Raw genomic sequence first — 26,591 nt, 5'->3', positions numbered from 1 at the left:
ATTATGATCGGTTGTAAGATCATTCATTCACTCATCAGATCATCACGATGAATGAATGAATGAATGAATGACATCATGTTGTATTGTCTGTCGCATGATATGTAATGCATTTTTGCGATTTCTAATCTACTGCTTCTCGTACTGCTGTTTCTGTCTACTATGTTGTTGCTATCTATTGTATGATCATCATCTAATATATCTACCTTTTTAATAATTTAACAGAGTTATCTAATAATACTGCACAAAGAAATCAATGAATGCAAAAGTGGGTGATCAGCAAGCACTGTGAGAGAAAAAAAGAAAAAAATCAATTAAAATTTTTTTGTCTGTCTCTCGTTTCATCCAAACAATGAATAGACTCAGAACAGATCTGTCTTTATCTATACCCAAACATGGAGTGCTTTAATATGTTATTCTCCAGCATTTACATTTATTATTACAGGATCGATAGTTAAATGCCTTGAACTTTTATTATTATTTATTCCCATCAATGTCAATTGACTCTTTCATCTTGTGTCTCTCTTGCTCATCATGAAAATGGCAATTATAATTATAGTCAACAAATTGGGAACATGACCCAAATAGTTATAGTCAAAAGTGTCATCACCATCATTCCAAGATCTATTCATATTCATCTTTGTTTCATTTCTTGTTACAATGAATGAATGAATGAATGATTGTGAGAATGAATTCATGAAAAAGTTTTGCGGTTAGTATAATAACAGAACAACCAATGGTTGACTGTTGAAATGTTCATGATATTGTTATAGTGTGTATATATAATATACAGTATTTCTGTCAAAGCCAAGATATATTAGGTTCCTCTCGCCAGAGGATGGGCAAGAATTTAGAGTCGTTGAAAAAGTAAAAATGCTAAAAATTAAAATTTTTTTTAATCGAGTCGACGCTCTATGGTGGGCTCGGCGTGTTGCCGCTTTTGCCTGCAAGAGATTCACCTACTTGGAAGATTTGTGTTATCCGTACATCCTCTAGCTATCACCTCACAATGTTGACCAGCAAGAATTTCACCTTATTCGTAGAGATTGGCCGTGTTGTCTTCATCAACTTTGGTCCATTCAGAAACAAGACTGCCGTCATCCTCGATGTCTTGGATCAAAACAGAGTATATATCTTTTAGCAGCAGAGGGAATAGTTAGAATAGTTAGAATACAGTTACAGCAGATCTCTAATCATCTTATTTCTCCTACCCATTACTCTATCTTCTCTCTCTCTCCTTCACTCTCTATCAGATCCTTGTTCACGGTCCATCCACCAAGGTTCCACGTCAAGTTATTAACCTCAAGTGGGTCCAATTGACCAAGCTCAAGGTCGAAATCCCAAGAGGTGCCAGACTCACCAGTCTCAACAAGGCCATCAAGGAATCCGGAGTTGACTCCAAGATTGCTACCCTCGCCATCGTCAAGAAGGTCGCTGCCAACAAGGCTAAGGCTGCCTCCAACGATTTCGATCGTTTCAAGGCTGACATTGCCCGTAAGGCCGTAAGTATCACACATACAACATTATACAGATTTAGATTTTAGACAGAATCAACTATATAGTACATACAATAGCAAGGATTTGAGCAGCATTATATATATCAAACAGGAATGATTATAGTTAGTCGTTGTTATTATATAGTTGATTCATGTCAAAAATCGATCATTTCAAAAAGACAACGTTATTAATCACATTATCCACTTATCTTACTATTACTATCATACTTAGCGTAACAACAAGATCAACGCTGAATTCAACAAGTTGGTCAAGGCCCACAACGTCAAGAGAAACACTTACCTCAAGAAAGTCGCCGTCAAGAAATAAATAAATTTGTAGGTTTTTAAGAGGGAGGATATTCCTAAAAATATAATATACACAAACGATTGCATGCATATGTATAATCACATGCTTTACTTCATTTATCTATCTTTGTATTGTCTTTTTTTGAGAGTTGTTATATTATTTCCGTCATCCATTTTTTATTCGCTACCATTTATATTTATGGCAGATTAATTAAATGACTGCACAAATATACCCAAATACAAATACAAATAAAAGAAATATATAATTATCCTTTAAAGATAGATAGTTTGATTTTCATCAGTACTCCAATCAATCAGTATTGATTCGTCGTCGTCTTTTTTATCTATTTCCAAAATTCATTGATCTTCTCATCGACGCACTCACTCTTTGTAATATAAATACATCAAAAAAGATAAAAGTTATAGTTGTAGTTGGTAGTAGTCTATTACTAAAAGAGAGTATAGAGTAATAGAGAGAGAGAGAGAGAGAGAGAGAGGATAGATAAGATGCCAACAGCAGGTGTAATTTCATCTTCATCATCAGATGATCATCATATGAATGTTGATGTTGATGATATTGTTAATAATAATAATAACAATCTATCTGTATGTATATGAACATGTTCAATACTTTATATATATATACACAATAGAATATAGATAGATGAGATGTTAACATATCATTATTATACTTTGTAGGAGGAAGATTTAGCATATGAAGAAGATATAAAAAAGAATTCATTATCAATAGCAAGTTGGTTAAGATATTTAGAATACAAGAATGATGCGACACAATCGATTCGTAATGCAATCTATGAGAGAGCTGTTAAAGCTTTACCTCGTAGTTATAAACTATGGCATAGATATTTACATGAACTTGTAGTTTGGGTACGTGGTAAATGTATAGTTGATCCAATCTATGATCAAGTAAATAGTGCTTTTGAAAGATCTTTAATATTTTTAGACAAGGGATGATAGTTATATATATACATATATATATATATATATATAAAGGTTGGTTTACAACAACCTCTCACTCATACATACATTTATTTTCTATAGATGCCAAGAATATGGATAGAATATTGTGAATTTCTAATATTACAATCAAAGGTTACAAAGACAAGAAGAACATTTGATAGAGCATTGAGATCATTGCCAATAACACAACATGATAGAATATGGGGATTGTACATTCCATTTGTTAGAAAGATTGGTATTAGAGAAGTGATTACAAGAGTTTATAAACGTTGGTTCAAGATCGAGTCGGAAGGTTTGGAGGATTACATAGAGTATCTGATGGAGATTGGTGCATGGGCAGAAGCAACGACACAGTTGTTGGCCATATTAAACAATGAAAAGTTTGTTTCGAGAAAAGGAAAGACTCGTCAAGAGTTGTGGCAACAACTGTGCGACGTTCTAACCCAGCACCCAAGAGATGTTGCTTGTTGTGGTGTTGATTGCGAGGCTGTCATTCGGTCGGGTATCGCCACCTATCGCACACAGGCTGGCAAGTTGTGGTGTTCGTTGGCAGACTATTATGTACAGTTGGCGCAGTTTGACAAGGCACGTGATATCTTTGAAGAGGCGATGGAGAGTGTTGGCACAGCCAGAGACTTTTCACAGATTTGGGATGCCTATACCATGTTTGAAGATAGTTTGTTGGCTGCTCAACAACAGATTGTCGAAGAGAGTGCAGGTGATGAGTCTGCATCGGTCATTGCGAGTGACGAGTTTGACCTTTTGGTTGCGAGGTACGAGCATTTGATCGAGAGACAACCATTCCTTCTCAGCTCGGTACTTCTCCGTCAAAACCCTCACAATGTCAACGAATGGCATAAACGTGTCGCACTCTACCACGGGCAACCCAAGATGGTGGTCGAAACGTTTGCCAAGGCTGTTGCAACGGTCGATCCGAAATTGGCCAAGGGTCGCCCACACTCGCTGTGGAGTGCATTTGCACGATACTATGAAGACCACGATAAATTGGATCAAGCACGACGTATCTTTGATCGTGGTGTAAAGGTAGAGTACCGTACCGTCGATGAGTTGTCATCACTCTACTGCGACTATGCCGAGATGGAGATTCGTAGTCAAAACTATGAAAAGGCACGTCAAGTATTATCACGTGCCACCGTATCACCTCGTCGTCCTCACCACATTCCAGACAGCGAGCCCGTCCAAAAGCGACTTTGGAAATCATCCAAATTGTGGACCTTTTATGCCGATGTCGAGGAATCATTTGGCACCTTTTTATCGACCAAATCAATCTATGACAAGATGATTCAACTTAAAATAGTCACCCCACAAATCATCCTAAACTATGCAGAATACCTTGAAGAGAATCGTTACTTTGAAGATGCTTTCAAAGCCTATGAACAAGGTATCTCTCTTTTCCCTTTTCCAATGGTTCAAGATATTTGGATTTCCTATCTAACTAAATTTATTAATAGATATGTAAGTAAAGAGAGAGAGAGAGAGAGAGAGAAACAAATAATAGACATATATATATTGATCAATATACTTATATTTTTATTTATTTTATTTTTTTTCATAGGGAGGAACAAAATTAGAAAGATCAAGAGATTTATTTGAACAAGTATTGACAAAGGTACCAATGAAACAAGCCAAGATATTTTATTTAATGTATGCCAATTTAGAGGAACAATTTGGGTTGGCACGTCATTCAATGTCAGTTTATGATCGTGCTACAAGAGCCGTTGCCAATGAAGACAAGTATAATATGTATTTGTTGTATATTGCTAGAACCACCGAGTTTTATGGTTTATCAAAGACCAGAGAGATTTATACACGTGCTATAGAATCGCTGCCCGATGAAAAGGCTAGTGATATGTGTGTTAGATTCGCAGACATGGAAAGAAAACATGGTGAAATTGATCGTGCTCGTTCCATCTTTGTTCACGGCTCCCAATTCTCAAATCCCAACAAATTACTATCATTCTGGCAAGCATGGCATTCATTTGAAAGAGATCATGGTAATGAAGAAACCGTTAGAGAAATGATTCGTATTAAAAAATCAGTCACTGGTCAATTTAATCAAGTTAATTTGGCTGCCATAGAAATGTTAAATAACAAACAAAAAGAAGATGAAAATAATAGAATTAAATTAGATATTCAAATGGCTCAATTAGATAAATTAAATAATAATGGAAACAATAATAATAATAATAATAATAATAATAATAATAATGGTAATAATGGTAATAATAATGGTAATAATAATATTCAAAAGGTTGATAATCAAGATGAAATCGATATTGATGATGAAGATGAAGAAGATGAAGAAGATGAAGAAAAGGGAACAATGCAAATTGAAGAAAAACAATTACCTTCATCTTTATTTACTTCAAATACTAAAAAATAAAAAGAATAATAATAACAATAATACAACTAGGAAACCAAACTAAATTGAATCATTTAATTAATTTGATTAATTTGAACCATATCCACCAAGTTTTTTAATTGAACCTTGTACTCTAGGAGGAGGTTTGTTAACAACAATACGTTGATGTGGATTCAATTCCAATAGAGATGGAGGACGATTATTTGGTCGTCCAGAGGCATTATAATAATGATTACCATAATCTACCAATTGGATATGACTATTCTCTTGTTGTTGTTTTTGACGATCAATTTCAGCATGTTGTTTTTGTTGGTATGCATTTAATTGATCTTGGTGTTGTTGTTTTTCTCTTTGTTTGGCTTCTCTTATTCTTTGTTCTTCCAATTCCTTATCAGCCCTTTTCTTTTGCAAAATAGCCAAATCATTTTGTCTTTGTTGTTTACTATCTCTTGATCTTGTCAACTGGTATTCTTTCATTTGATCCACTTGTCCAACCTTACTATCTACCAATAATTGGGCTGCCCTTTGTTTCTCCAATTCTATCTTTTCTTGTACCCTTTTTCTCATCTCCTCCCTATCTTGTAGTGTCTTGTCAGTCTCTTGTTTTCTAACACCCTTGTATTCATCCAATTGAGTAGTTTGACTAACCAATTCGACCTTTTCAACTTGTAACTTCTTTTCTTGTTCTTGTTCTTTATCCCTTTTATTCTCCTCTATTTGTATTCTTTTCAAATCTTGGCTCAATTCATCTTCTGTCTTTACTTTGAGATGTTTGTTTCTATATTGATTTAATTGATCTTGATAGAAATCTTTATCACCATCATTATCTATTAATTGATTTGTTTCCATATTGTTGAAGTAATAGTATAAGAATCTTTTAAATTGATTTGTAGTTTAGGATCCTTCCTTCTTTGTGATTGCAATGGATATCCACACCTTTTGTTTTTTTTTAATATATTTTGAACAGACATATTGTTGGAAATTTCAATTAATAATCATTTGATTTTGATTGATTGAGCATAATAATAGATAGATCCAGGATGGATAGGATCTATGTTCCTGGATAGAAATTAATATACAAATTTTTAACCTTTATTTTTTTTTTTTGTAGTTTTATATATTTGTTGTTTTCCAAAAGGAGGTGATGTGGCAACAGTAAACCAAAAGATATTATTATTCTATACCATCATCCATTTTTAAATGAAAGAGATTAAAATATAACCAAATTTGGTTTACTCATTATTAAAAGGTTGGCAAAAGGAATAGTGAGGAGAAGGAGGGGAGAGGTTTGATTGATTTTTTGAGTGGGTCATCTTTTATATAAGAGACTGATAGAGATGATTGGCGCCATCAAATCTTTTTCGGGTAAGGTTGGTAGGTAGGTGTTGGTTGTAATTTGGTTTGTTGTTTGTTTTGTTTTGGTTTGTTAAACTATTTAGTTTAATAGTTTGATCCTTCGGGTGGTTGAACCAACTTCTTGTTCGCAGATGAACCCATTTCTCTACGCAATTCAATGAGAATGGTTTCAATGGTTGTCTTTGGGTTCCAATCTTTCAACAATGGGAAAGACTTTGTTTCAATTGCACCTGTACCACTGACACATCCCATATTAATCTTTGACGTAAATTTTACAGCTGGTGGTTTCGATGGGTAATCCTTATCACAAAATATTTTAAGAGTGTAAATTCTATTTTCATGTGGACTCTGTTGTTGTTGTAGTTATTGATAAAAGGAGAATTGATACAATTGTGTATATTAATATCTTTGTTTTAGGTAGAATCATGATATATACCACCCCCAACACCAAGTTCTAGAAACCTATTCTATTATGTCTTGTCTCTCTTGTTGTTGGTTGGTGATAAGATCTGTGTAAAACTATTCTATTCTACTCTTCTATTCTATCTATCTATCTATCTTTGATTACATACATTGCCTGGTCCGATAATAGTACCGATCCACGAGCTGAGATAGGTATCATCTGGGGATTCTAAACCATAGCTTACGTTTCCATCACCATTCAAGCCCTTTTCACCCTTTTCTAATTCTTCTAACAATCTAAAGTTACGTGGAACTTGAGACATTCTCTCTATCTATCTATCTGTGTATGTTATATATATATTATAACTTCTAATAATAATTGGTTTCAACTCTTTCTCTCTCTCAAACAATGATTCAAGCAACTCACTCTTTTTGTTTTTTTAATTTTTTTTGATTTTTTTAAGAATGGAAAGCTTTGTAGTGCTCCAGGATTCAGAGTAGTAAGACTTATTAAATGAAGGATGAAGAGTAGTTATTATCTATCTATCTATTAGTTTATGATTTGATATGCTTCTTTTGTTGTTTATTTCTTCTGATGGCACTAAAAACACTTATACCGACAATTATAGCACCTCCAATTAAGAGTGCTGGTGGAAATGCCAATGCTGTTGTAGCAGCCGTTGCTCCAATACCAACACATAAACCATTGGATATCGAGTCTGATTGAGGAGATGTCGATATATTGTCTATCGATACCCAAGCAGTTACTACATTCTGGCAATTGAAACCACCTCTAGAATAATTATATCGATATGGATTGTTGTAGCTACACAATGCTTCATACACTCTCATATCTCTTGTTTTACCTTTTCCCATGGTAATTGTAAATGGTGATCGTGCTGAAACCTAATAATGATTATTAATATATATATATTTCTATTAGTTAGTATATACATTTTGTAGGCAGGATGTTTGGTATATTAATATATATATATATACCTTATTTTTAATTGTATAATGGTTTGCATTTGTAACCAATAGATATCCAATTGACTGTTTATTTGATAATGAGAGACTAGAGAACTCATTTCCAGGAGTTACAAAATGGTAAAAGGAATTGGTCTCCTTGTTGTAGAGTAGATAGTGGAGGCCAGATATAACTGCATCTCCATGTTTTAGTGTTCGTACACTCTCCTCTCTTTCCTTGTAGATCAAGTGGTCTTTATATGGACGGCCCTTATCACAAGACAAGTAAAGCTCTGTGCTTACATGTAAATCTAGTGAAGTGCATCCCTCATCATTAAACAAGTCAAAACAATTTTCTAGGTCTGTCATATTTATTATTATCTCTTTGATGCTAAATATTTATTATAAGATGTAAATAGAGAAATTAATAATAACAAGTAAACTGACAACCAACTTTCTTTGCACATTCATCCAATCAATTTTTAAAAAAAAAGATCAACCAACGCTTCATTGAATATTTTTTGATCAGCATTGCAAAGGGCCACAACAGATAATTAGTTAGTTAAAAGAGATAGATATATATATATATATTTATATATTTAAGAATGGTAGAATATAAATTAATCATATCATTTGATGGAGGAGGTATGAGAGGATTAGTGACACTTTATCTATTAGATTATTTAGAGAAAGAGTTTGGAGTAGATATTACATTAAAGGCACATTTAATGGGAGGTACATCGACAGGAGGTATTATAGCATTGTCAAAGATACAGAGGCTGTCCAATCAAGAGATCAAAGATTGTTATTTAAATGTTGGTAAAACAGTGATGAAGTTTAGTTGTGATAATATCGTCGAGGCACAGACACTTGCCAATACACAACTCTACGAACAAGAGTTGGCACTTAAATTCAAAAATACAAAGATGCTTGAATTGGGAGACTACAGAAAACAACGAGCGTTGGTGGTGTGTGGCTCCAAACCAACTGGATCATTTAACAAATTCGATGTCACACTCTTGTGCAACTATCCAACCATCAGTGACAAGAGAAAGTATTTACCAAAGGACAGACCAATCGATGTGACCGTGGTCGATGCCATTCGGTGCACATCAGGCATCCCACTTATTTTTGGACCGATCAAGTGTATTGCCAATATGGATGTTGTCGATGGCGGCGTTCTACACAACAACCCTGTCAATGTTTGTATCAATGAAGCAATCTCTGAATGGAAGTCTGACAATGTGGAATACATTGTCATTTCACTGGGTACTGGACGTGCAGAAAAGTATAAGAGTCCAGTATTGGAACAACTCAAGAAATCAACCGTACGCTCACTCAAAGGGTCATCACAAATTGGAGTATCCAATTCTTCTGAACAATTGACACTTGGAGTCCAAGTAATCGACCAGTTGCTCGAAGGTACTTCAGGCGCACACTCTGAATATTTAAAGTTTGTAGATACCGTCTCCAAACAATCAACCTTTACAATCCATCCTTTTAGACTAGACCCACAACTTCAAAAGTCATATTTCCTTGCCGACGCATCAGATGAAACCATCAAAGCAATGAAAACAGATACTGATAACTATTTAACAAATCCAACTACAATAGAAACAATTTCAAAATTAAAACTATTATTACATCAATCTGGATTTATTCCTTAAATTGATTTAAACCCATCACCATTAAATTTAATAATTATGTATATTATAATAAATATCTAAAAATATTTTTTTGATCAACTTTTCAAACTGTTTTGATTTAAGTTCATTTTAATAATAATAATAATAATAGAGAGAGAGATAGAGATATATGTATTAGAATGCAATATGAATATAAAAATATATTAGTATTGGAAGGAGGACCAAGAGTATTGTATACACATTATCTAATCAAAGAACTTCATGAACAGTTTAATATACCATTTGATAATGTTGACTTGGTGATTGGTACATCTTTGGCAAGCACCTTACTCTTTTGTAAAACTATTAAACAACAAGAAGAGTTTGCAATGCAAGTTGGATCAAAACTTAGTCTATCTCCACTTTGGAACACTCGACATCATCCAGAACTAGCAACCACAGAGTTTTACAAGGACCTAGATATCCCTAGTTTTGATCAATATCTTTATAAAAGAGTAAGTTCAATTTAATTAATTAATATTAAAGGTGTTGTAATGAAACATATGTGACTGATATCATCTATTTATATATAGTTTGCTGTAATGTGCGCAACTAAAAAGATAAAGAATGGGAAGCCTACAGTGTTACCATACCTATTTAGAAATTATCATAATCCAAATAACATTACTAGTAAGGTTGAAGGATGTACATTTGGAGTAGAGTCTAGTGCTAAAGACATTTTACATGCATGTACGGCCATACCATTTTATTCGGTACCTATACAATATCCAAATCTTCCAGGATCTAGATTCATTGAAGCATCAATATACAGTAATAGTCCTTTAGAGGTTGCTTATCATGAAGCAATGGCAATATGGCCTCCACAACCAAATATATATATAAAATTCAACTTTATATGTCTTGGTGTTGGTCTCGATAGTAGGAGATACTCTGTAGATACAATTGGACAACCATTGAACCTAGATGGCTCTATTACCGATTTGTCATACACTTCTGAAGCTACCTTTGAAAGAATGAACCGTTTCAAAGAGCGTCAAGAATCCAATTCCAATATTTGTCTAGCTAGAGTAAATGTAATAGATGGTGAATTTAATCAAGAGGGACATACATTCCAAACCATTGACAAAAAGGAGGTTGTCAAACCATTGGACAATAGAGTGTATGACAATGACATTGCTGGTCAAAAAGCAAGGGACACACTTGCTAAATCAGCAAAAAAGGCTATAAAAGATAATCTAAATTTATTTAGCTTCCATAAGAACTACTCAAGTACCACCACCACCACAAAATCATCATATGTAGTGGCAGATGATGACCAAATATTTTAAACAAAAGATTATCCACTCTAAATATATTATTTAATATTGTATGATATTTCTGTTAAAATTCATTTACTTTTCAATATATCTTAAATATAAATATATACACACTCCAAGCAGACAGACAGTGGTAGTAATAATAATAATATTAATTACAACCATGGTTAAAAAAGGAGATCTTATTATGTACAATGGTAAAAGTTGCCAAATTGCAGCACAAATTAATGGTCACAACATTTATTTTACTTTAGATACTAGTTCTTCTTACACGTAACTATATTATACTATACCTATATGAATACAACGTATATGATTTTGTTCTAATTAACTATATTTTATTTCTATAGTCAAATTTCATCAGAGTTGGCAGAGTTTATTGGTTTGAGTGGTCATCCTTCTATATTTGATACATCAATGATTGGTGGAACTGTACAGAGAAATTTTTTATGTCCTGCAAGACTATCGGTTCTTGATGGGGTAGAGCTTCCTGTTGTTGTCAAATGTTCACCTGGACAACCATCACTATTTGGTTTAGAGCCAATGTTGTTGCTCAACATGCAAATTCATTGTTTAAAAGGCAAGTTTACAATTGACGATGATCCAATCAACTTGCAGACCATTCATCCAAAGCCACCCTTTCCTTTTCTATTTTGGGATCAACTACTTGTACATTTCAAAGTTGATCCAAGTAGCATTGTTCCTGTCAGAGATCTACCAAAAGTATCAAGAATAAACGTTGGAATAGGCCTTGGTATTTCATATCAAAGTGATGTTGACTTTAAACTTTTAAATGGTGATTAAATAAATAAATAAATAAATAAATAAATAAATAAATAAATAAAAATGCATCTGATCATGACCATGGTGGTAATGAAAATGAAAGAGGGTGAGGTGATCATATCAAAATTGACTATGTTTGATTGCTTTGCTGCAGCTGCTTTGTGCACTCGATTTTGATTCTCTCAACTGTTTCGGAACCAGCCATTCAAATCATACAATAATACAACAACGATCATCATCATCACCAATCAATCATGATACAATCCTCACCACAATCCACATTCACAATTCAACTTGCAATCAATATTCACAAATCACTCCACCATCAAATAATAATAATAACAACAAAAATAATACCAATGAATCAGCCTCACCTATTCACTCATTGTACATGTACATTCCATTTAATTCAACTGATGTTTCGAGCAATTGTCAATCATCACCATTACTCTTTAATCATTCAACAACCAACCATTTTCTTTTAGCAGAAGAGGAGAAGAAGGAGGAGTCATTTCAAGAGAACAACAACAACAACAACTACAACAACACAATCACATTCTCATTGTTCAACCATGTTGAACATCAATCAATTACTATTAATAATAATCATAGTATTTCTTTCCATCAATCAACCATTTTATTTTATGATTCAAGTGATACTCAATGTCAATCAAATCATTCATTCATTCCTAACAACAATAATAATTTAATTATTTATTTTTTAATTCATCCATGTCAATTCCTTTTAATATTCAATTACCATTAAATCACTCAACAACCAACAACCACATTCTTTTATATGTTCAATCGAACAGCAACAAAACAACAAATTCAATCTCATGTTTCGATCATCAACCAATCATTTCCATCAACAATAATAATAATAATAATATTTCATTCTTCAATGTCCATCAATCATCGATTCCATGTTTTAATTCAAGTAATATTTTAACTCATTGCCAATCAAACAATCTCGCAATCATCACCAATCCATCCACCCTCCACATTCATCTCCAATCAACCCACAATCCTCAAACCATTGGACAATCTTCTAACAATAACAAAAATACAAATACAAATAATAACAACACAAGACCAACAAATAATAATAATAATAATAATAACAAAAACAACAATTACTCCTCTTCCATAGACAGACAACCCATTCATTTTTCACCAACCACCAATAATAATAATCGTAGGAATATTGCAATCTTTGCCAATCACTTCAATCCACACCCATTAAATAATAAAAACAAAAACAGCAATAACGACATTAAATTAAAAAATACAAATAACAACAACAATATTACAATCTTTGTCGATCACTTCAACCCATCCACAATCCATATTCACCAATCCATCCACAATCGGTACTCACCAATCAATCCACTCATCACAACCACCCATCAATCATATATTCATCTCCAATCAATCCACAATCTTCAATCACTCAACAATCAGCAACCAATAATAATACAAATAACATTACAAAAAATAATTATTCAACAAACAATAATACAACAAACAATAATAATCCAAACAATAATCAAACAACAAACAAGAATAATCCAAACAATAATCACAATAATAATACAAACAACAATACAAATAATAACTTAAAAAATCATAACAACAATACATTTGATAATAACAATTTAAATAATAATAATAATAACAACAATATATTATATATGTCACAATCCAACTCTTCCTCCTCCTTTTTCACCTTTTCAATTTACCAACCCCCTCATTGTTCACCAACAAATAATAATAACATTCCGATTACAACAAAGAATAATCATAACAACATTACAATCTTTACCAATCACTCCAATCCACAATCCTCATTCACCAATCAATCATTCATTCATCACCAATCCTCTAGCCAGTCGCCCGTCCCAAATCCAGTAATCAAGAGTACCAGTTTCCAAGCAACAATCACCACCATTCGTAGACCAACATAATTAACTCTGTATCAAATGTTGATAATTAATTATAAATTTACTGACTCTTTTTCTTTTATTTTATAGGTACACTAATCGATTGCATTATTCTCTTCAACTCTTTTGGTAACAACATCTTAATAATAATAATAATAGTAATAATAATCCAACAACCAACAACAATAACTAATAATAATTACAACAACCAACAGCAATAAGTAATAATAATAATAATAATTACAACAACAAACAACAAAACCTAATAATAATAATTACGATCATCTTCTTTTCTAAAAAAAAGATATTCAATTACTTTTACCCAAGTGGTTTCCCTCTCTTCCTACTCTTTTCTTTTTATACATTGTCCGTTGCCATCGTCCGTGTCCAGTCCAGTTCAGTCCATCATCGTCCATCCATGTTTCCCTAGGCTTTTATACCCCAAAAAAGATATTCGATTACTTTTACCCAAGTGGTTTCCTTTACAAAAAGATATTAAATTACTTCACCCAGAGGGTTTCCCAGGTTCGCCCCCGTGTAAGTCGAATTTTATCGCATTGGGGGGCTTTTTTTTTTTTTTTGGACTGTTCCCATGGTCTAAACAACCATGGGAACAACAAAAACTATATTTTTCTATTTCTTTCTTTCTTTCTCTCTTTTCTCTCTCTTTTTCCCTCTCTTTTTATTTATTATTAATTTATTTATTTATTTATTAATTCTTTTACCCGCCAAATCAATATTAATTAATTCATCATCAGAATTTGTAATAATTATTTGTAACAAATATTTGTGACACTTCAACTGTAGCAATATGTGTCTTTATAAAGGTGTGCATCTAAAGATGGTTTATGGGTTTGTAACTTTAATTTATTAAAATTAAAACTTTATAATAAAAATAAAATAAAAAAGCAACCACACCACTTCACCAACTCTGACTTTTTGATCATTTATTATTTTATTTTTCTTAAATTTATAATTAAAATTAAACTTGATACTCACATATCAATATTTATTTATCATATATAAATATATATTATCTATAGATAGAGATATACTAATTGAGTACTCAAGGTGGATAGAAAAGCAATGTTGATATTTTAGAGTACCATCAATGTATTATTGTTGATATATGATAGATTATGGATGGTGGATGGCAGATACAATTGGATCCTCTGTCTACGATCCTCCACCATCCATCTATTGTCTTTCCATCCACTATCCATGGTAGAATATAGTCAATCATTGCCCATCAACCATCGTCCACTGTCCGCCCGCCAAAAAGTGGAAAATCAATGAATGCATAATGTTTTATTGGGATCGATGGTTCATGAATGACCAATTAATATAGAATAACAAAAGCCAACTTTGAATTTCGTATTATTATTTTATTGACATCAGAAATGGATTATAGTTGGGGTTCTGATTGTAATGATTGTTTAATACAAAGAAACCAATAAAATTAAAGATCTTTTATATTATAATTAAATCTAAGACTTATATATTTCTATCTCATTCCATCCACCATCTACCATCCATTCATACATTGTCTATACATCCATTCATCCATTCATCCATCCATCCATCCATCCACCCACCAACTATCCATCCATCCATCCATCCTCTATCTATCCACCAAATATCCATCCACCCTCCATCCATCCATCCATCCATCCATCCATCCATCCATCCATCCATCCATCCATCCATCCTCTATCTATCCACCAAATATCCATCCACCCTACATCTATCCACCAACTATCCATCCATCCACATCTGTTAGATCTAGATTCTCTAAAATCAATGATATCTCATTCAATATACTCAATCCTGGGTAGGACAAATCAAATATGTTTTAGATAAAATACAAACGACCAACTAAATATTTCATTTATATAGTTATACCTCTACATAGTTTTTACACCATCCATCCATCCATCCATCCATCCATCCATCCATCCATCCATCCATCTAAGTTAGTACAATAAATATTTAAAACTTTTATTATTAAAGTATATGTTTAAAAATTTAGTATCATACATCTATCTTTCTAGATTTATGCAATAAGAAATCATTCGTCTAGCCATATATTTGATACTATAATATAATAAAGGATTTCAAACATTGGTGACAATATAGTAAATATTTTAAAATAGTAAACCATGGTGGCACCTATTAATAAGTAGTACCGAGACTTCGAGACCTCGAAACCTAGACGAGCAAAACAAACCCTCTAAAAAGTAGACTTGTGACGATCATTACTGGGGGGAGTGAGGGCTATCGACTTTCAACTAGTCGGTTTTTTTTTTGTTTCCCTCCTCAAAAAGAAAGATATTTTTAATTTTTTTCAATGGGCCATTGGAGATTTTGGGACAAGAGAGGAAAACGGTTGCAGAGGACAGTAGTTTAAAAATAATCAATCGTGTAGACATAAAAAGAGATAAAGAGAGAGAATTGCTTGTTCGATTGATCAATTAATTCTACTTTGCCATTTTGTTTTTTTCAACTCTTCCCCTACTCCTTCCTCTTCGTCCAACGCAAAGTTTTTTTTTTTATTAGTTAAAGGTGAACAACAATGATTAGAAATGACAGTACAACTAGAATCTCATCAAAATCATTACCAAAATTAAATCGATCAACAACAACTTCAACTTTGCTATTTTTAGTAGTGGTATTCCTCTTATCGATAACAATCAACAACATTAATGTAGTCAATGGTAAGTTGCAATGATTGATTGATTATTTTGGGCATTGGCAATCATGATTATTTATTATTTATTATTATTTGTAGGAGAACATTATATTGTTGAATGGAATAATCCAGTTGTATCAAATCTAACTATATCAGTTGGAGATACAGTAACATGGATTACATCGGATATGGAAATGAATACTGTAACATTAATTGAAAGAATCCCTATTTATCTTGATCATGACAATCAAGTTACTTTTGAAAATCCAAAATTGAAATATCAAAAGGAACAATTACAACTACAACAGCAACAACAAACGCAAACGTCAGATCAAATGACTACTAACCAACAACTACTACTACTACAACAACAAAAAGAAAAAGAAAAGGAACAAAAGGAAAAAGATCAAAAATATAGTTATTCATTTGATTCTCCCATTTCTTTTAATAATCCAAAATATCATCAACAACCACAACAACAAACGGCGGCTTCATTACAACAACTATCACAACAACAACAACAACAACAAACTGTAATATTACAACAACAACAACAAGAACAATCAAATTTGGTTAATCCAAGTTTAAACTTGCATGAAACTCCAACACGCAGAAGATATTCATTCACATTTACTCAAGAGGGACTTTACCTTTACTCTTCAAAATATAATCCAGAAACCATGCAAGGAACTGTTCAAGTTTTACCAATTGTTTGTATGTTAACACAAATTAATACTATTAATATCCAACAAAACTTTTATTAATTAATTTAATTTAATTTATTTAGATGATCCAGATGCAAATTCCAGTTCCAAACAATCATTATGGAGTTTATGCTTTGCATTTTTCATTGGTCTTTTAATGTTTTTCATCTTTAATTAATCAATTATACTACGCCATTTTTTATTCTTTTCAATCAAAAAAGAGGATAACATAACCAACTATTAAAAAAAAAAAAAGATAAAAGAGGAATTTCATAGATAATGAGTTTCCATTCTTCTTTTTAGTTGGTTTATACTTGAAAAGTCCAATTTGAAAATAAAAAATACCTTTTTCCCAAAATATAATAACCATCCATTGTCCATCGTTTCGTTTTGTTTTATATTTATATTTATATTTACATAATATTTATTTATTCGTTTGTTGTTCTATAATATATTTGAAAAGAATGTCCAAAATAATACAAAAGACTAAAATAAAATGAAAAGGAAAAAAAAAAGGTTATTAATTAATTATTTAATTAAGTTGTGTGTTTGATTATTCTATTTTCTTTTTATGAATGTACATACCATCATACCAGAGGTAATTTCATACCACATTGTTTTTGGATTAACAAAATAATTAATTAAAGATTTATGTGAAATACTATAGAGTGCGCAAAATAGAAAATGAACAAATACAAAGAAAACAAAACCCCATAAATTGGTCAATCCTAATAACCCTGCTACACATCCACCCAATGATGATATTAAAATTCGACTATAAATTATAAGATAAGATATTAGTTATAAATACTACTACTACTACTACTTGATGATGTTCATTCTTTCATATGATGATGATGATCATTCATTCGTTTTTGTTTTTTTTTGTTGTTGTCATTCATTCATTACCAATTATTCTTTGATCTTAAATTTAAATTTATATAATCACTATCATAAATCTCTGGTATGATAGCTTCTGGTGCTTGAGGTTGATGTTGTTGTGGATTGATCATCTTATATACTTATATATTAGAGAGAAAAGTTCTAGTCTTTGAGTTATCTCTATCTCTTTTAAATTTTTGTGTTCCCTCTCTTTCTTTTGGTGGTGAAAAAAATTAAATTTTTTTAATTTTTTTGTTTGTCGATTGTGGTGGAGTTCACAAACAACTTCAAAAAACCTGTATCAGCTCAAGAAACAAGAGAAAAGCTCTAATTATTTAAAGATTTGAGGCTCTTTGAAGCACTATCAAGAGTAGATTATCTATTTATTCATATATTCTATTTATACACTATCATTTTTTATAAAAGAACCATCCAATTTGGTTTTAATTACTCATTTTTCAACCCCAAATTTGTACTTTGAAGCAACCAAAGTTTTGAAAAAGATAAAGAGTAAGAAAGAAAGAGAAAGAGAGAAAGAAAGAGACAACAATGACAACAATGAAATAGCATTCGATACTAATCAATATATTCTATTCTATACAGGTTACCATAATGTTATTCTTTTGAAGATTAGAGAATCATCAGTTTTAGTACCCTCAATCAAAAAGAATAAACAAACAACAACACTACAAAACAACCAAACAACCAACCAACTTCCTCTCCACACAACCAACTACATGACATATATGGTTGATGTTGGAGGAAACAACTTATATAGAATAACATAACAACATCCAACCTAAACAATTTTCAAACAAACAACAAATACAAGACATGGTCAAAAAATCAACAACTTCAAAATCATCGTCATTGACATCCGCTGGCGATGAAACGTCGACGACAAATGGTAGCGATGATATAACCATGGGAGAATCTACATCACCATCATCCAATAATACTACTACTACTACACCACCATATACAAGAAGACATAGTCGATCGAATAGTGGTGGTGGTACTAGTACGACCTCTACTACAACTACAACAAACAACTCATCAACATCTCCATCACAAAATTCAACGCCATTATCAACTAAAAAGAGAAAGTTTGTAAGCAAGATACCTATTCATCAAGCACAACAACAACAACAACAACAAAATACCTTACCGGCAACATCAACAACAACAAATCCAATTATTACACAAAACAATGAAATCATCATGGAAAAGAAATCAGAGATTGATAAAAAGAATGAACAAATCGATCAGTTGATTGAAAAGAGACAGTCTATGATTTATCAATTAGTCTATTTGGATCAACCTTCTTCAGCTTCGAGTTTATTAGATTTTCAAGAAGATGATACATTATCAAAAATATATAGTCATGACAATGGTATAGAGGAAATGACACCATCTACCATTCAACCAAAAATACCAACTTCTCCACCTTTAATTGAACCTATTCTATCTTCTTTAAAAGATGATCATAATAATAACAATAACAATAATAATAATAATAATAATAATAGTAATACAATTACAACACCAATATCCAAAGGTAGAAAGAAAACTATTATTACAATTAAAAATAGAAATTTATCTACCTCTACTTCTTCAACGACTACGATACCAACAACAACAACAACACCATCAATAGAATCATCTAATACTTCTACCACCTCCACTTCAGATATAATAATAGATAATCCAATTAAAAAAGTAAAGACATCAATTAATTTGGCAACATCAATATTTTCACAAGATGATCAACAAAGAAAAAAAGAACAAGAAGAATTGGAACTAGACGAATTGGAAGAGCAGTCATCAAAATTAATTATACCATCACCAAATATATTTTTACCAATACCCAGAATGAATAGAGAGACTATTGAAAAGGCATCACAAGATGCAGAGACACTTCGAAGGATACATGAACTACAGAAACAAGGTATTTGGAGAAACAAACAACTCTATAAACTGCCAGAACCACCAAGACCAAAGGTTCATTGGGACTATGTCCTCGAAGAGATGGCATTGGTGGCCGAGGATTTTGGTAGACTGCGTCGTCAAAGATCGCGGGTGCTCAAACACATGAACAAGGAGGTCACCAAGTATCACAAGGCATTGGTCAACCAAGAGGAAAAGATGGCCAAGGAGGAAGAGTTGAGAAGGAAAAAGATCTCTTTCAACATTGCCAAGGAAATCAAAAAGTTTTGGACTCAAATTGGTAAATTGGTCAATTACAAGTCACAGATTCATGTCGATCACATCAAGAAACAAGAACGTGAAAAACAACTAGATCTAATTGTCACTCGTACCGAAGAGTATTCAAACATGTTGGCTCAAGGTCTAAAAGAACGTGAACAAGAAGTTGTTCAACAAGAGGAAGAAAAGGAGGAAGAGGTAGATCCAGAGTTGACCCAAGAAGCTATGGAGCGTATTAAATCAAGACAAAGATTTAGAGATTTAATGTCAATCACTGATCCAACTACAATGGATGATTCTGATGATTCTGATTATTCTTCTGATCAAGATGATGAACAAGATGAATTGGATGAATTGGATGAATTGGAATCAGAAGGATCAGATGAAATGGAAGATTTGGATTTACTAAAACAAGATGCTGAAATGGATATTGAAGAATTGATTCAAAGAGAAATTAAAGAAGAACAAGAATCACCATCAATGACAAGCTCCACCGGTGAACGATCAGCATTATCTATATTCTTGAATCAATCAACTATGCCAACCGAGAGTATTTTGAAAACCAAGGTACCATTCCTTATCAAGGGTAAACTTCGTGAATACCAACACATTGGTTTGGATTGGTTGACGTCGCTGTACAACAAAAAACTGAATGGTGTGTTGGCCGATGAGATGGGTCTGGGCAAGACGATCCAGACCATCTCCTTGTTGGCCTACCTTGCCGTTGAAAAGGGTATTTGGGGTCCACATCTCATTGTCGTTCCAAGCAGTGTGCTGTTCAACTGGGAGATGGAGTTTAAGAAATGGTGTCCTGGATTCAAGGTGTTTACATACCATGGATCGCAAAAGGAGCGAAAGGAGAGTCGAAAGGGGTGGAGCAAGAGCAACGCGTTCCACGTCTGCATTACGAGCTATTCTACGATCGTCACGGACCAGCTCATCTTTAGACGAAAGCATTGGGTGTATCTCATACTCGATGAAGCACATTCGATCAAGAACTTCAAGTCACAGCGTTGGCAGACGATGCTCAATTTCAATGCCGACCGTCGTCTCTTGCTCACTGGCACGCCGTTGCAAAACAATCTCATGGAGTTGTGGTCGCTGATGCATTTCTTGATGCCCGATATTTTCCAGTCGCACCGCGAGTTTCAAGAGTGGTTTTCTATGCCCGTCACGGGTATGATCGAAGGCAACGAGTACGTCAACGACGAGCTGATTGCCAGACTGCACAGCGTGTTGCGTCCATTCCTCTTGCGTCGTCTCAAAAAGGACGTCGAGAAGCAGATGCCCAAAAAGTACACACACGTCGTGCCCTGCCAGCTGTCGCGTCGTCAAAAGTATCTCTACGAAGAGTTTATCAATGCCAACAGCACGCAGGCCACTCTCAAGGGCGGCAGCTTCTTTTCCATCATCAATATCTTGATGCAGCTCAGAAAGGTATGCAACCATCCCGATCTATTTGAGGTGCGTCCCATCGTTTCACCGTTTGAATGCGACCCTATCACCTATGACTCACATTCGCTTTTCTCTGGAGCACTCGATGATGCGCCATCGCGTACCATCAACCTCAACCTGCTCAATCTGGATCTCACCTCGTACGAAACCTCTCTACGAACAATGGACGCCAACACCATCTCTGACTTGATGCCATCCGACAACCGTATCCGCGAAATCCCACATTCAATGTCATTCAAGCTCAATCTGTCACAACAAAACATCAACTCTCAGACACTTGCCAGCTCATCGTCAAGTGTGTCGTCCTCCTTGTTGCCAACATCGTGTCTCGACATTTTCCAAGCATCTCGACACGATTCACAGCAACTCAAGCAAAAAGAGTCGTTGGATCGAATCACCCTACTGAAAAGTCGTCGTAGCTATAACCGTCCTCTCTTTGGTTGGGATTTGGTCAATACCGTCACTATCCAAGATCCCGTACAAGACATTCATGCCATTGCAGCCGATCCATCACGTTACTTTGACTATCCCAACAAACTGTTGGAAATGATCCTCACACCAGTACAACGTAGCAACAAATTACAATCAGTCATTGAAAACTTTACCTTTCTCATTCCAAAAACAACAAGTTCCCCTATTCAATTGATAGAATCTCATCCAAACCCTTCAAAACTATTATCTCGTTCACTTTATCAATCAAATTTAATTCAATTAATTCAACAAAAGTATAAGACTGAAAAGGGTGTTGGAGGAATAGATCAATCAACCAATACTTTTGACATTATACAACAAGAAGATCCATTTACATCATTATACGATTCATACAAGAGAATGAAATTATTCTTCCCAGACAAAAGACTTGTTCAATATGATTGTGGTAAACTACAGAAATTGGCAGAACTATTGCGAGAGTTGAAAAAGGGTGGTCATCGTGCCCTCATCTTTACGCAAATGACGAAAATGTTGGATGTCTTTGAAGGTTTCCTCAACTTGCATGGATACACGTACGTGCGTCTCGATGGTTCGACCAAGGTGGAACGTCGTCAACTTTTGACGGAACGATTCAACAAGGACAACCGTATCTTTTTGTTTATCCTCTCTACTAGAAGTGGAGGGTTGGGTCTCAATCTGACAGGTGCCGATACCGTCATTTTCTACGATACCGATTGGAATCCCTCCATGGATGCTCAAGCTCAAGATAGATGTCATCGTATTGGTCAAACCCGTGAAGTACACATCTATCGTCTCATCACTCAACACACCATCGAAGAAAACATTCTCAAGAAATCAAATCAAAAACGTCAACTCGATGATATGGTTATTCAAGGTGGCGAATTCACTACAGACTTTTTCAAAAATATTGATTTAACTCAAATGATTGCAAATGATAGTAATAATAATAATAGTGGTAGTAAACAACAAACCAATAGTTCACCAGTATTGGGTAAAATTTCTCAAACTGAATGGGAAAATGCAGCTGAAAATGTTGAAGATGAAGCTGATGTTTCTGCTCTAAAGAATGCTCAAAAAGAACAAGCTATGGAAATGCAAGAGTTTGATGAATTGGATCGTACAAGTACCTCTTTATCAACTACTCCTCCTATTGAAGATGAAATTAAAGCTCAACAAGATTTAGTTGAAGAATATTTAAATCCAATTCAAAGGTAAACATATAATAGAAAATAGAAAAAGGAAATAACAATAATTATTATAGTTTAATATTAACATATTTATTTATTTTTTAGATTTGCATTAAAATATATTGAAAATATGGATACATTTATTGTTGAAGATGATGGAAAAGCTAAAAAGGAAAAGGATGAAGAAGAATCTGATGGTCAATCTGATTCAGATTCAGATTCAGACTCTGACTCTGAAGAATCTGATGAATCTGAAGAAGAAGAAGAAGAAGAATCTGAAAACAACAAAGATAATGAAAATCAAAGTGACGACGATGATGATATATTAATGGGTGAAGAAAAAAAGAATAGTGAAAATAATAATAGCAACAACAAGAATAACAAGAATTCTAGCACCACCAATCAAAATAGTAGTAATCCAGTAGAAAATGGAAAAGTGAATCAAATGACCAATGGTAAAGAAAATGGTCATCTATATACAATGTACAGTGATATTAATCAAAAAGATCAAACAACAACAACAACAAAGAAATTATTAATTAATCAATTAAATAATTCTCTATCAATTGAAGAACAAGCAGATAAAGATTTGCTTTTTTTTGAGGTAACAAAAAAGATAGAAACTTTTAATTAATAATATATTTAACTAATAATTATTTTATTTTAATTTCTCTTTAGTTAAGTGGAATAAGTAATGTAGAGTTTCAATCCTCTCTTTTACTCTATGGCGAATTTTTCGAAACATTACCTGATCCAGAAGAAAAGGAAGAATGGTTTTTGGCACCAATGCAAGAACCGTTTCCCGAGAATCTCTTGGAACAAGTCCTAAAGGATCAGGACGAATACTATCATCAGCACCATCACTACTTATATCCACCATCACCACCAACCATTTCATTTGAGTCCATTGCCAAGCCAATGCGATCAAAGTTGAAGAGGGGGAAAATTATCAAACAAACAGCTCAACAATACATCTACAACAAACAATTTACAAAGGAAAAGGAAAAAGAAAAGAGACTACTCATCAAAAAGAAAAAGGAAAAGGACAAAAAAGAAAAGCTGCGTCTCGAGGAGGAACGCAAAGCAAAGGAGAAAAAGGAGCTCAAAACCAAAAAGTCAGAGGCTCAAGCCAAGAAACTCGACGACAAGATGCGCAACAAAAAGAATGGTGGCCCACCGGGAACCGAGAAAAAGATTATGCGTCCCGACGACATTATCATGACGAGCGGACAACAATCCGACGAGTTTGAAGAGTTGGCTGAAAGCGTAGAGTCAATGTTGAACCGTGGTGCCAATGACGGTAGCTGCGACGATGACTCGTCCAAGAAACGCTCGAAAAACAGTTCTGGCCAAGGTCTGTTTGGGAGCAGATCCGCCCTTCGAAAATCACGCGATGGCGGAGACGCTCAATCGCATCTCGAAGGCGGTGCTACGGCTGACCCAGGTCCTACCTGGTTGCCGTACGAGGATGCTGCCCTGCTTGACGCAATCCGCACATTTGGTACCAACAACTGGGACCTCATTGCCACGCTGCTCCAAAACAACATCAACGAGCGTGTGCTTCGATACCGTCGTACCAAGTCGCAGTGTGCCGAGCGATACAAACAACTTGCACCCAAGGAACTCGAAAAGAAGCATCATCCCCAGACTGGAGCGACCGACACCAACTCGAGTGCTGGTGCTGCTACTGCTGCTATCGAGAGTACACCGTTTCCCTACTCTCTGTTGGATCACGTCAAAAAGGCAATTGCACAAAACAAGCTTATATGTCGTCCAGGAACCGTCTCGCTCATTGAAAACAAGATCCCAGTTCACCAATCACACAGTGCTAGTATTATGGCTGCAAACCTTCATCCCACGTGCTCGACCGCCTCGGAACTGTCCATTCTCACCACCACCAGATGCATCAAGGAAAGATTGGCTGCCAAACAACAACTACAACAACAACAATTACAACAACAACAACAAAGAAGTCAACAACAACAAATTGTAATGAGACCTAATCAAGGTCAAGTAGGTCAAGTAGGACAACAGCAACAAGGTCAGGGTCAGGGTCAGGGTCAGGGTCAGGGTCAAGGTCAAGGTCAAGGTCATGTACAGGTACAAGGTCAAGGACAACCAATCCCAAATATTCAACAATTACCAAATCAACAACAACAACAACAAGGACAACAACAAGGACAACAAGGACAACAACAATTGCAATTACCTCAACAACAAGATTCATCAATGAATGTTCAATTTAATCAACCGAATCCAACATCATCTATTGGTGCACCTATAGCAGTTCAATCTATACCAATTCCAATACCACCACAACAATTACAACAAATACAACAACAGAGAGCAAATCAACAACAACAACAACAACAACAATTGCAACAACAACAACAACAAATGAATGCTCCAACACCTATAGTTGGAAAACCAATACCAGGACTTTATGTACAGCCAATGAATCCATCTACTAATGCAACTATTACATCGAGTACATCCTCTTCTTCCAACTTGGCTCCTCCAACGACTACTGCCACGACAATTCCACCAATCAAAGTACAACAACCACCACCACCATCTACTCCAACACAAGCTCCACCGCCCACATCCTCCAAAACACCATCACCTCCACCTGCTGCTAAAAAACCTCCAAAATCAACACCGAAAAGAGCAAAAAAGGAAGCGACTCCAAAAACAAGTAAAAAGAAAACTGACAAGTCATAATAACAATCCCTTTTTTTTTTTTAGAAAAAGAAAAATAAAATATAAAACCACAAAAATTTGTAAATGTATAATAATAATAATTATATTTGTTCCATGTTGTTTTAAAATATTGTTAAAAGTTGGAAAAATTAAAAAAAAAAAAAAATAGAAATTTTCCTCACTTGATGCTTTGGGTGCAGTTGCTGATGATCTTTCGACTTGCATAGTTTTAGTTTGTAATATATATATTGAAGAAAGATAGAGAATGTCAGTATCAGCACTTACTCATCAACAAACAGTTGTTAGATTATATCGTAAATGTTTAAAGTCAATCAGAGATTACTCTGAAAACTATGACTACTTCCTCAAACAAGCTACTATCTTGCGTAACACTGTCAAGGCACACAAGGATGAAACTAATCCATTCCTCATTAAACAATATATGAACGATTTTGAAAAATGGTCTAATAACTGGGAACACCCAGATCCATATATTCGTATGTATCAGATGAAATTCAACTTGCCGCTGCTTTGGGTGGAATGTTTCATTTTGGTGTATTTGAATCAAAAGACTCTCTCATCTAATCACTCTTTATGTTTATTACCCTTTTAGCATGTGATGCCCCAGGTGGCTCAAAGTGGCAAAGAAACATACCACCAAAACAGTGGCAAGTTAACCCAGCTAGATACGATCTTAATGTAGAATAAACAACAACAATAATAATAGTAATAACAATAACA

General features: G+C 34.0%; 14 protein-coding genes across 14 annotated transcripts; 9 read left to right on the top strand and 5 right to left on the bottom strand.

The window, feature by feature from the left end:
• Positions 1-669: 669 nt before the first annotated feature.
• Positions 670-5,184, top strand: xab2 (TPR-like helical domain-containing protein; the record flags this gene model as incomplete). The annotated part of the gene is made up of 9 exons (XM_004350970.1): positions 670-709; positions 791-864; positions 968-1,123; positions 1,251-1,499; positions 2,102-2,258; positions 2,302-2,405; positions 2,499-2,726; positions 2,862-4,256; positions 4,357-5,184. 9 exons carry the CDS (start codon positions 670-672, stop codon positions 5,182-5,184), a joined length of 3,231 nt encoding a protein of 1,076 aa, XP_004351022.1.
• Positions 5,185-5,250: 66 nt separating this feature from the next.
• Positions 5,251-6,357, bottom strand: DFA_12082 (uncharacterized protein; the record flags this gene model as incomplete). The annotated part of the gene is made up of 2 exons (XM_004350969.1): positions 5,251-5,990; positions 6,348-6,357. The coding sequence occupies 2 exons, from the start codon at positions 6,355-6,357 to the stop codon at positions 5,251-5,253; spliced, it is 750 nt and encodes a 249-aa protein (XP_004351021.1).
• A 246-nt stretch (positions 6,358-6,603) lies between these two features.
• On the bottom strand, positions 6,604-7,244 carry ube2v (putative ubiquitin-conjugating enzyme E2; the record flags this gene model as incomplete). Its single annotated transcript, XM_004350968.1, has 2 exons — positions 6,604-6,819; positions 7,092-7,244. The coding sequence occupies 2 exons, from the start codon at positions 7,242-7,244 to the stop codon at positions 6,604-6,606; spliced, it is 369 nt and encodes a 122-aa protein (XP_004351020.1).
• A 232-nt stretch (positions 7,245-7,476) lies between these two features.
• Positions 7,477-8,256, bottom strand: DFA_12080 (uncharacterized protein; the record flags this gene model as incomplete). Its single annotated transcript, XM_004350967.1, has 3 exons — positions 7,477-7,714; positions 7,766-7,827; positions 7,921-8,256. The coding sequence occupies 3 exons, from the start codon at positions 8,254-8,256 to the stop codon at positions 7,477-7,479; spliced, it is 636 nt and encodes a 211-aa protein (XP_004351019.1).
• A 236-nt stretch (positions 8,257-8,492) lies between these two features.
• On the top strand, positions 8,493-9,554 carry DFA_12079 (patatin family protein; the record flags this gene model as incomplete). Its single annotated transcript, XM_004350966.1, has 1 exon — positions 8,493-9,554. One exon carries the CDS (start codon positions 8,493-8,495, stop codon positions 9,552-9,554), a length of 1,062 nt encoding a protein of 353 aa, XP_004351018.1.
• A 158-nt stretch (positions 9,555-9,712) lies between these two features.
• DFA_12078 (uncharacterized protein) lies at positions 9,713-10,861 on the top strand (the record flags this gene model as incomplete). Its single annotated transcript, XM_004350965.1, has 2 exons — positions 9,713-10,027; positions 10,106-10,861. 2 exons carry the CDS (start codon positions 9,713-9,715, stop codon positions 10,859-10,861), a joined length of 1,071 nt encoding a protein of 356 aa, XP_004351017.1.
• Positions 10,862-11,012: 151 nt separating this feature from the next.
• On the top strand, positions 11,013-11,653 carry DFA_12077 (uncharacterized protein; the record flags this gene model as incomplete). The annotated part of the gene is made up of 3 exons (XM_004350964.1): positions 11,013-11,046; positions 11,104-11,122; positions 11,200-11,653. 3 exons carry the CDS (start codon positions 11,013-11,015, stop codon positions 11,651-11,653), a joined length of 507 nt encoding a protein of 168 aa, XP_004351016.1.
• Positions 11,654-12,364: 711 nt separating this feature from the next.
• On the top strand, positions 12,365-13,599 carry DFA_12076 (uncharacterized protein; the record flags this gene model as incomplete). The annotated part of the gene is made up of 2 exons (XM_004350963.1): positions 12,365-12,830; positions 13,097-13,599. 2 exons carry the CDS (start codon positions 12,365-12,367, stop codon positions 13,597-13,599), a joined length of 969 nt encoding a protein of 322 aa, XP_004351015.1.
• Positions 13,600-15,200: 1,601 nt separating this feature from the next.
• On the bottom strand, positions 15,201-15,463 carry DFA_12075 (uncharacterized protein; the record flags this gene model as incomplete). The annotated part of the gene is made up of 2 exons (XM_004350962.1): positions 15,201-15,366; positions 15,441-15,463. The coding sequence occupies 2 exons, from the start codon at positions 15,461-15,463 to the stop codon at positions 15,201-15,203; spliced, it is 189 nt and encodes a 62-aa protein (XP_004351014.1).
• Positions 15,464-16,147: 684 nt separating this feature from the next.
• Positions 16,148-17,146, top strand: DFA_12074 (uncharacterized protein; the record flags this gene model as incomplete). Its single annotated transcript, XM_004350961.1, has 3 exons — positions 16,148-16,289; positions 16,364-16,978; positions 17,052-17,146. 3 exons carry the CDS (start codon positions 16,148-16,150, stop codon positions 17,144-17,146), a joined length of 852 nt encoding a protein of 283 aa, XP_004351013.1.
• A 266-nt stretch (positions 17,147-17,412) lies between these two features.
• tmem93 (uncharacterized protein) lies at positions 17,413-17,981 on the bottom strand (the record flags this gene model as incomplete). Its single annotated transcript, XM_004350960.1, has 3 exons — positions 17,413-17,454; positions 17,554-17,743; positions 17,878-17,981. The coding sequence occupies 3 exons, from the start codon at positions 17,979-17,981 to the stop codon at positions 17,413-17,415; spliced, it is 336 nt and encodes a 111-aa protein (XP_004351012.1).
• A 703-nt stretch (positions 17,982-18,684) lies between these two features.
• On the top strand, positions 18,685-21,518 carry DFA_12072 (myb domain-containing protein; the record flags this gene model as incomplete). Its single annotated transcript, XM_004350959.1, has 3 exons — positions 18,685-19,243; positions 19,331-20,605; positions 21,061-21,518. 3 exons carry the CDS (start codon positions 18,685-18,687, stop codon positions 21,516-21,518), a joined length of 2,292 nt encoding a protein of 763 aa, XP_004351011.1.
• Positions 21,519-21,672: 154 nt separating this feature from the next.
• On the top strand, positions 21,673-25,909 carry DFA_12071 (myb domain-containing protein; the record flags this gene model as incomplete). The annotated part of the gene is made up of 4 exons (XM_004350958.1): positions 21,673-23,174; positions 23,256-23,754; positions 23,829-25,845; positions 25,896-25,909. 4 exons carry the CDS (start codon positions 21,673-21,675, stop codon positions 25,907-25,909), a joined length of 4,032 nt encoding a protein of 1,343 aa, XP_004351010.1.
• A 206-nt stretch (positions 25,910-26,115) lies between these two features.
• DFA_12070 (uncharacterized protein) lies at positions 26,116-26,558 on the top strand (the record flags this gene model as incomplete). The annotated part of the gene is made up of 2 exons (XM_004350957.1): positions 26,116-26,347; positions 26,464-26,558. The coding sequence occupies 2 exons, from the start codon at positions 26,116-26,118 to the stop codon at positions 26,556-26,558; spliced, it is 327 nt and encodes a 108-aa protein (XP_004351009.1).
• Positions 26,559-26,591: the final 33 nt, after the last annotated feature.

The sequence above is a fragment of the Cavenderia fasciculata genome, assembly GCF_000203815.1.
Source record: "Cavenderia fasciculata unplaced genomic scaffold Scf_EUAJFUG02HR96I-5, whole genome shotgun sequence".
Classification (NCBI taxonomy): Eukaryota; Evosea; class Eumycetozoa; order Acytosteliales; family Cavenderiaceae; genus Cavenderia; species Cavenderia fasciculata.
This window is presented reverse-complemented; position numbering and strand designations above follow the sequence as displayed.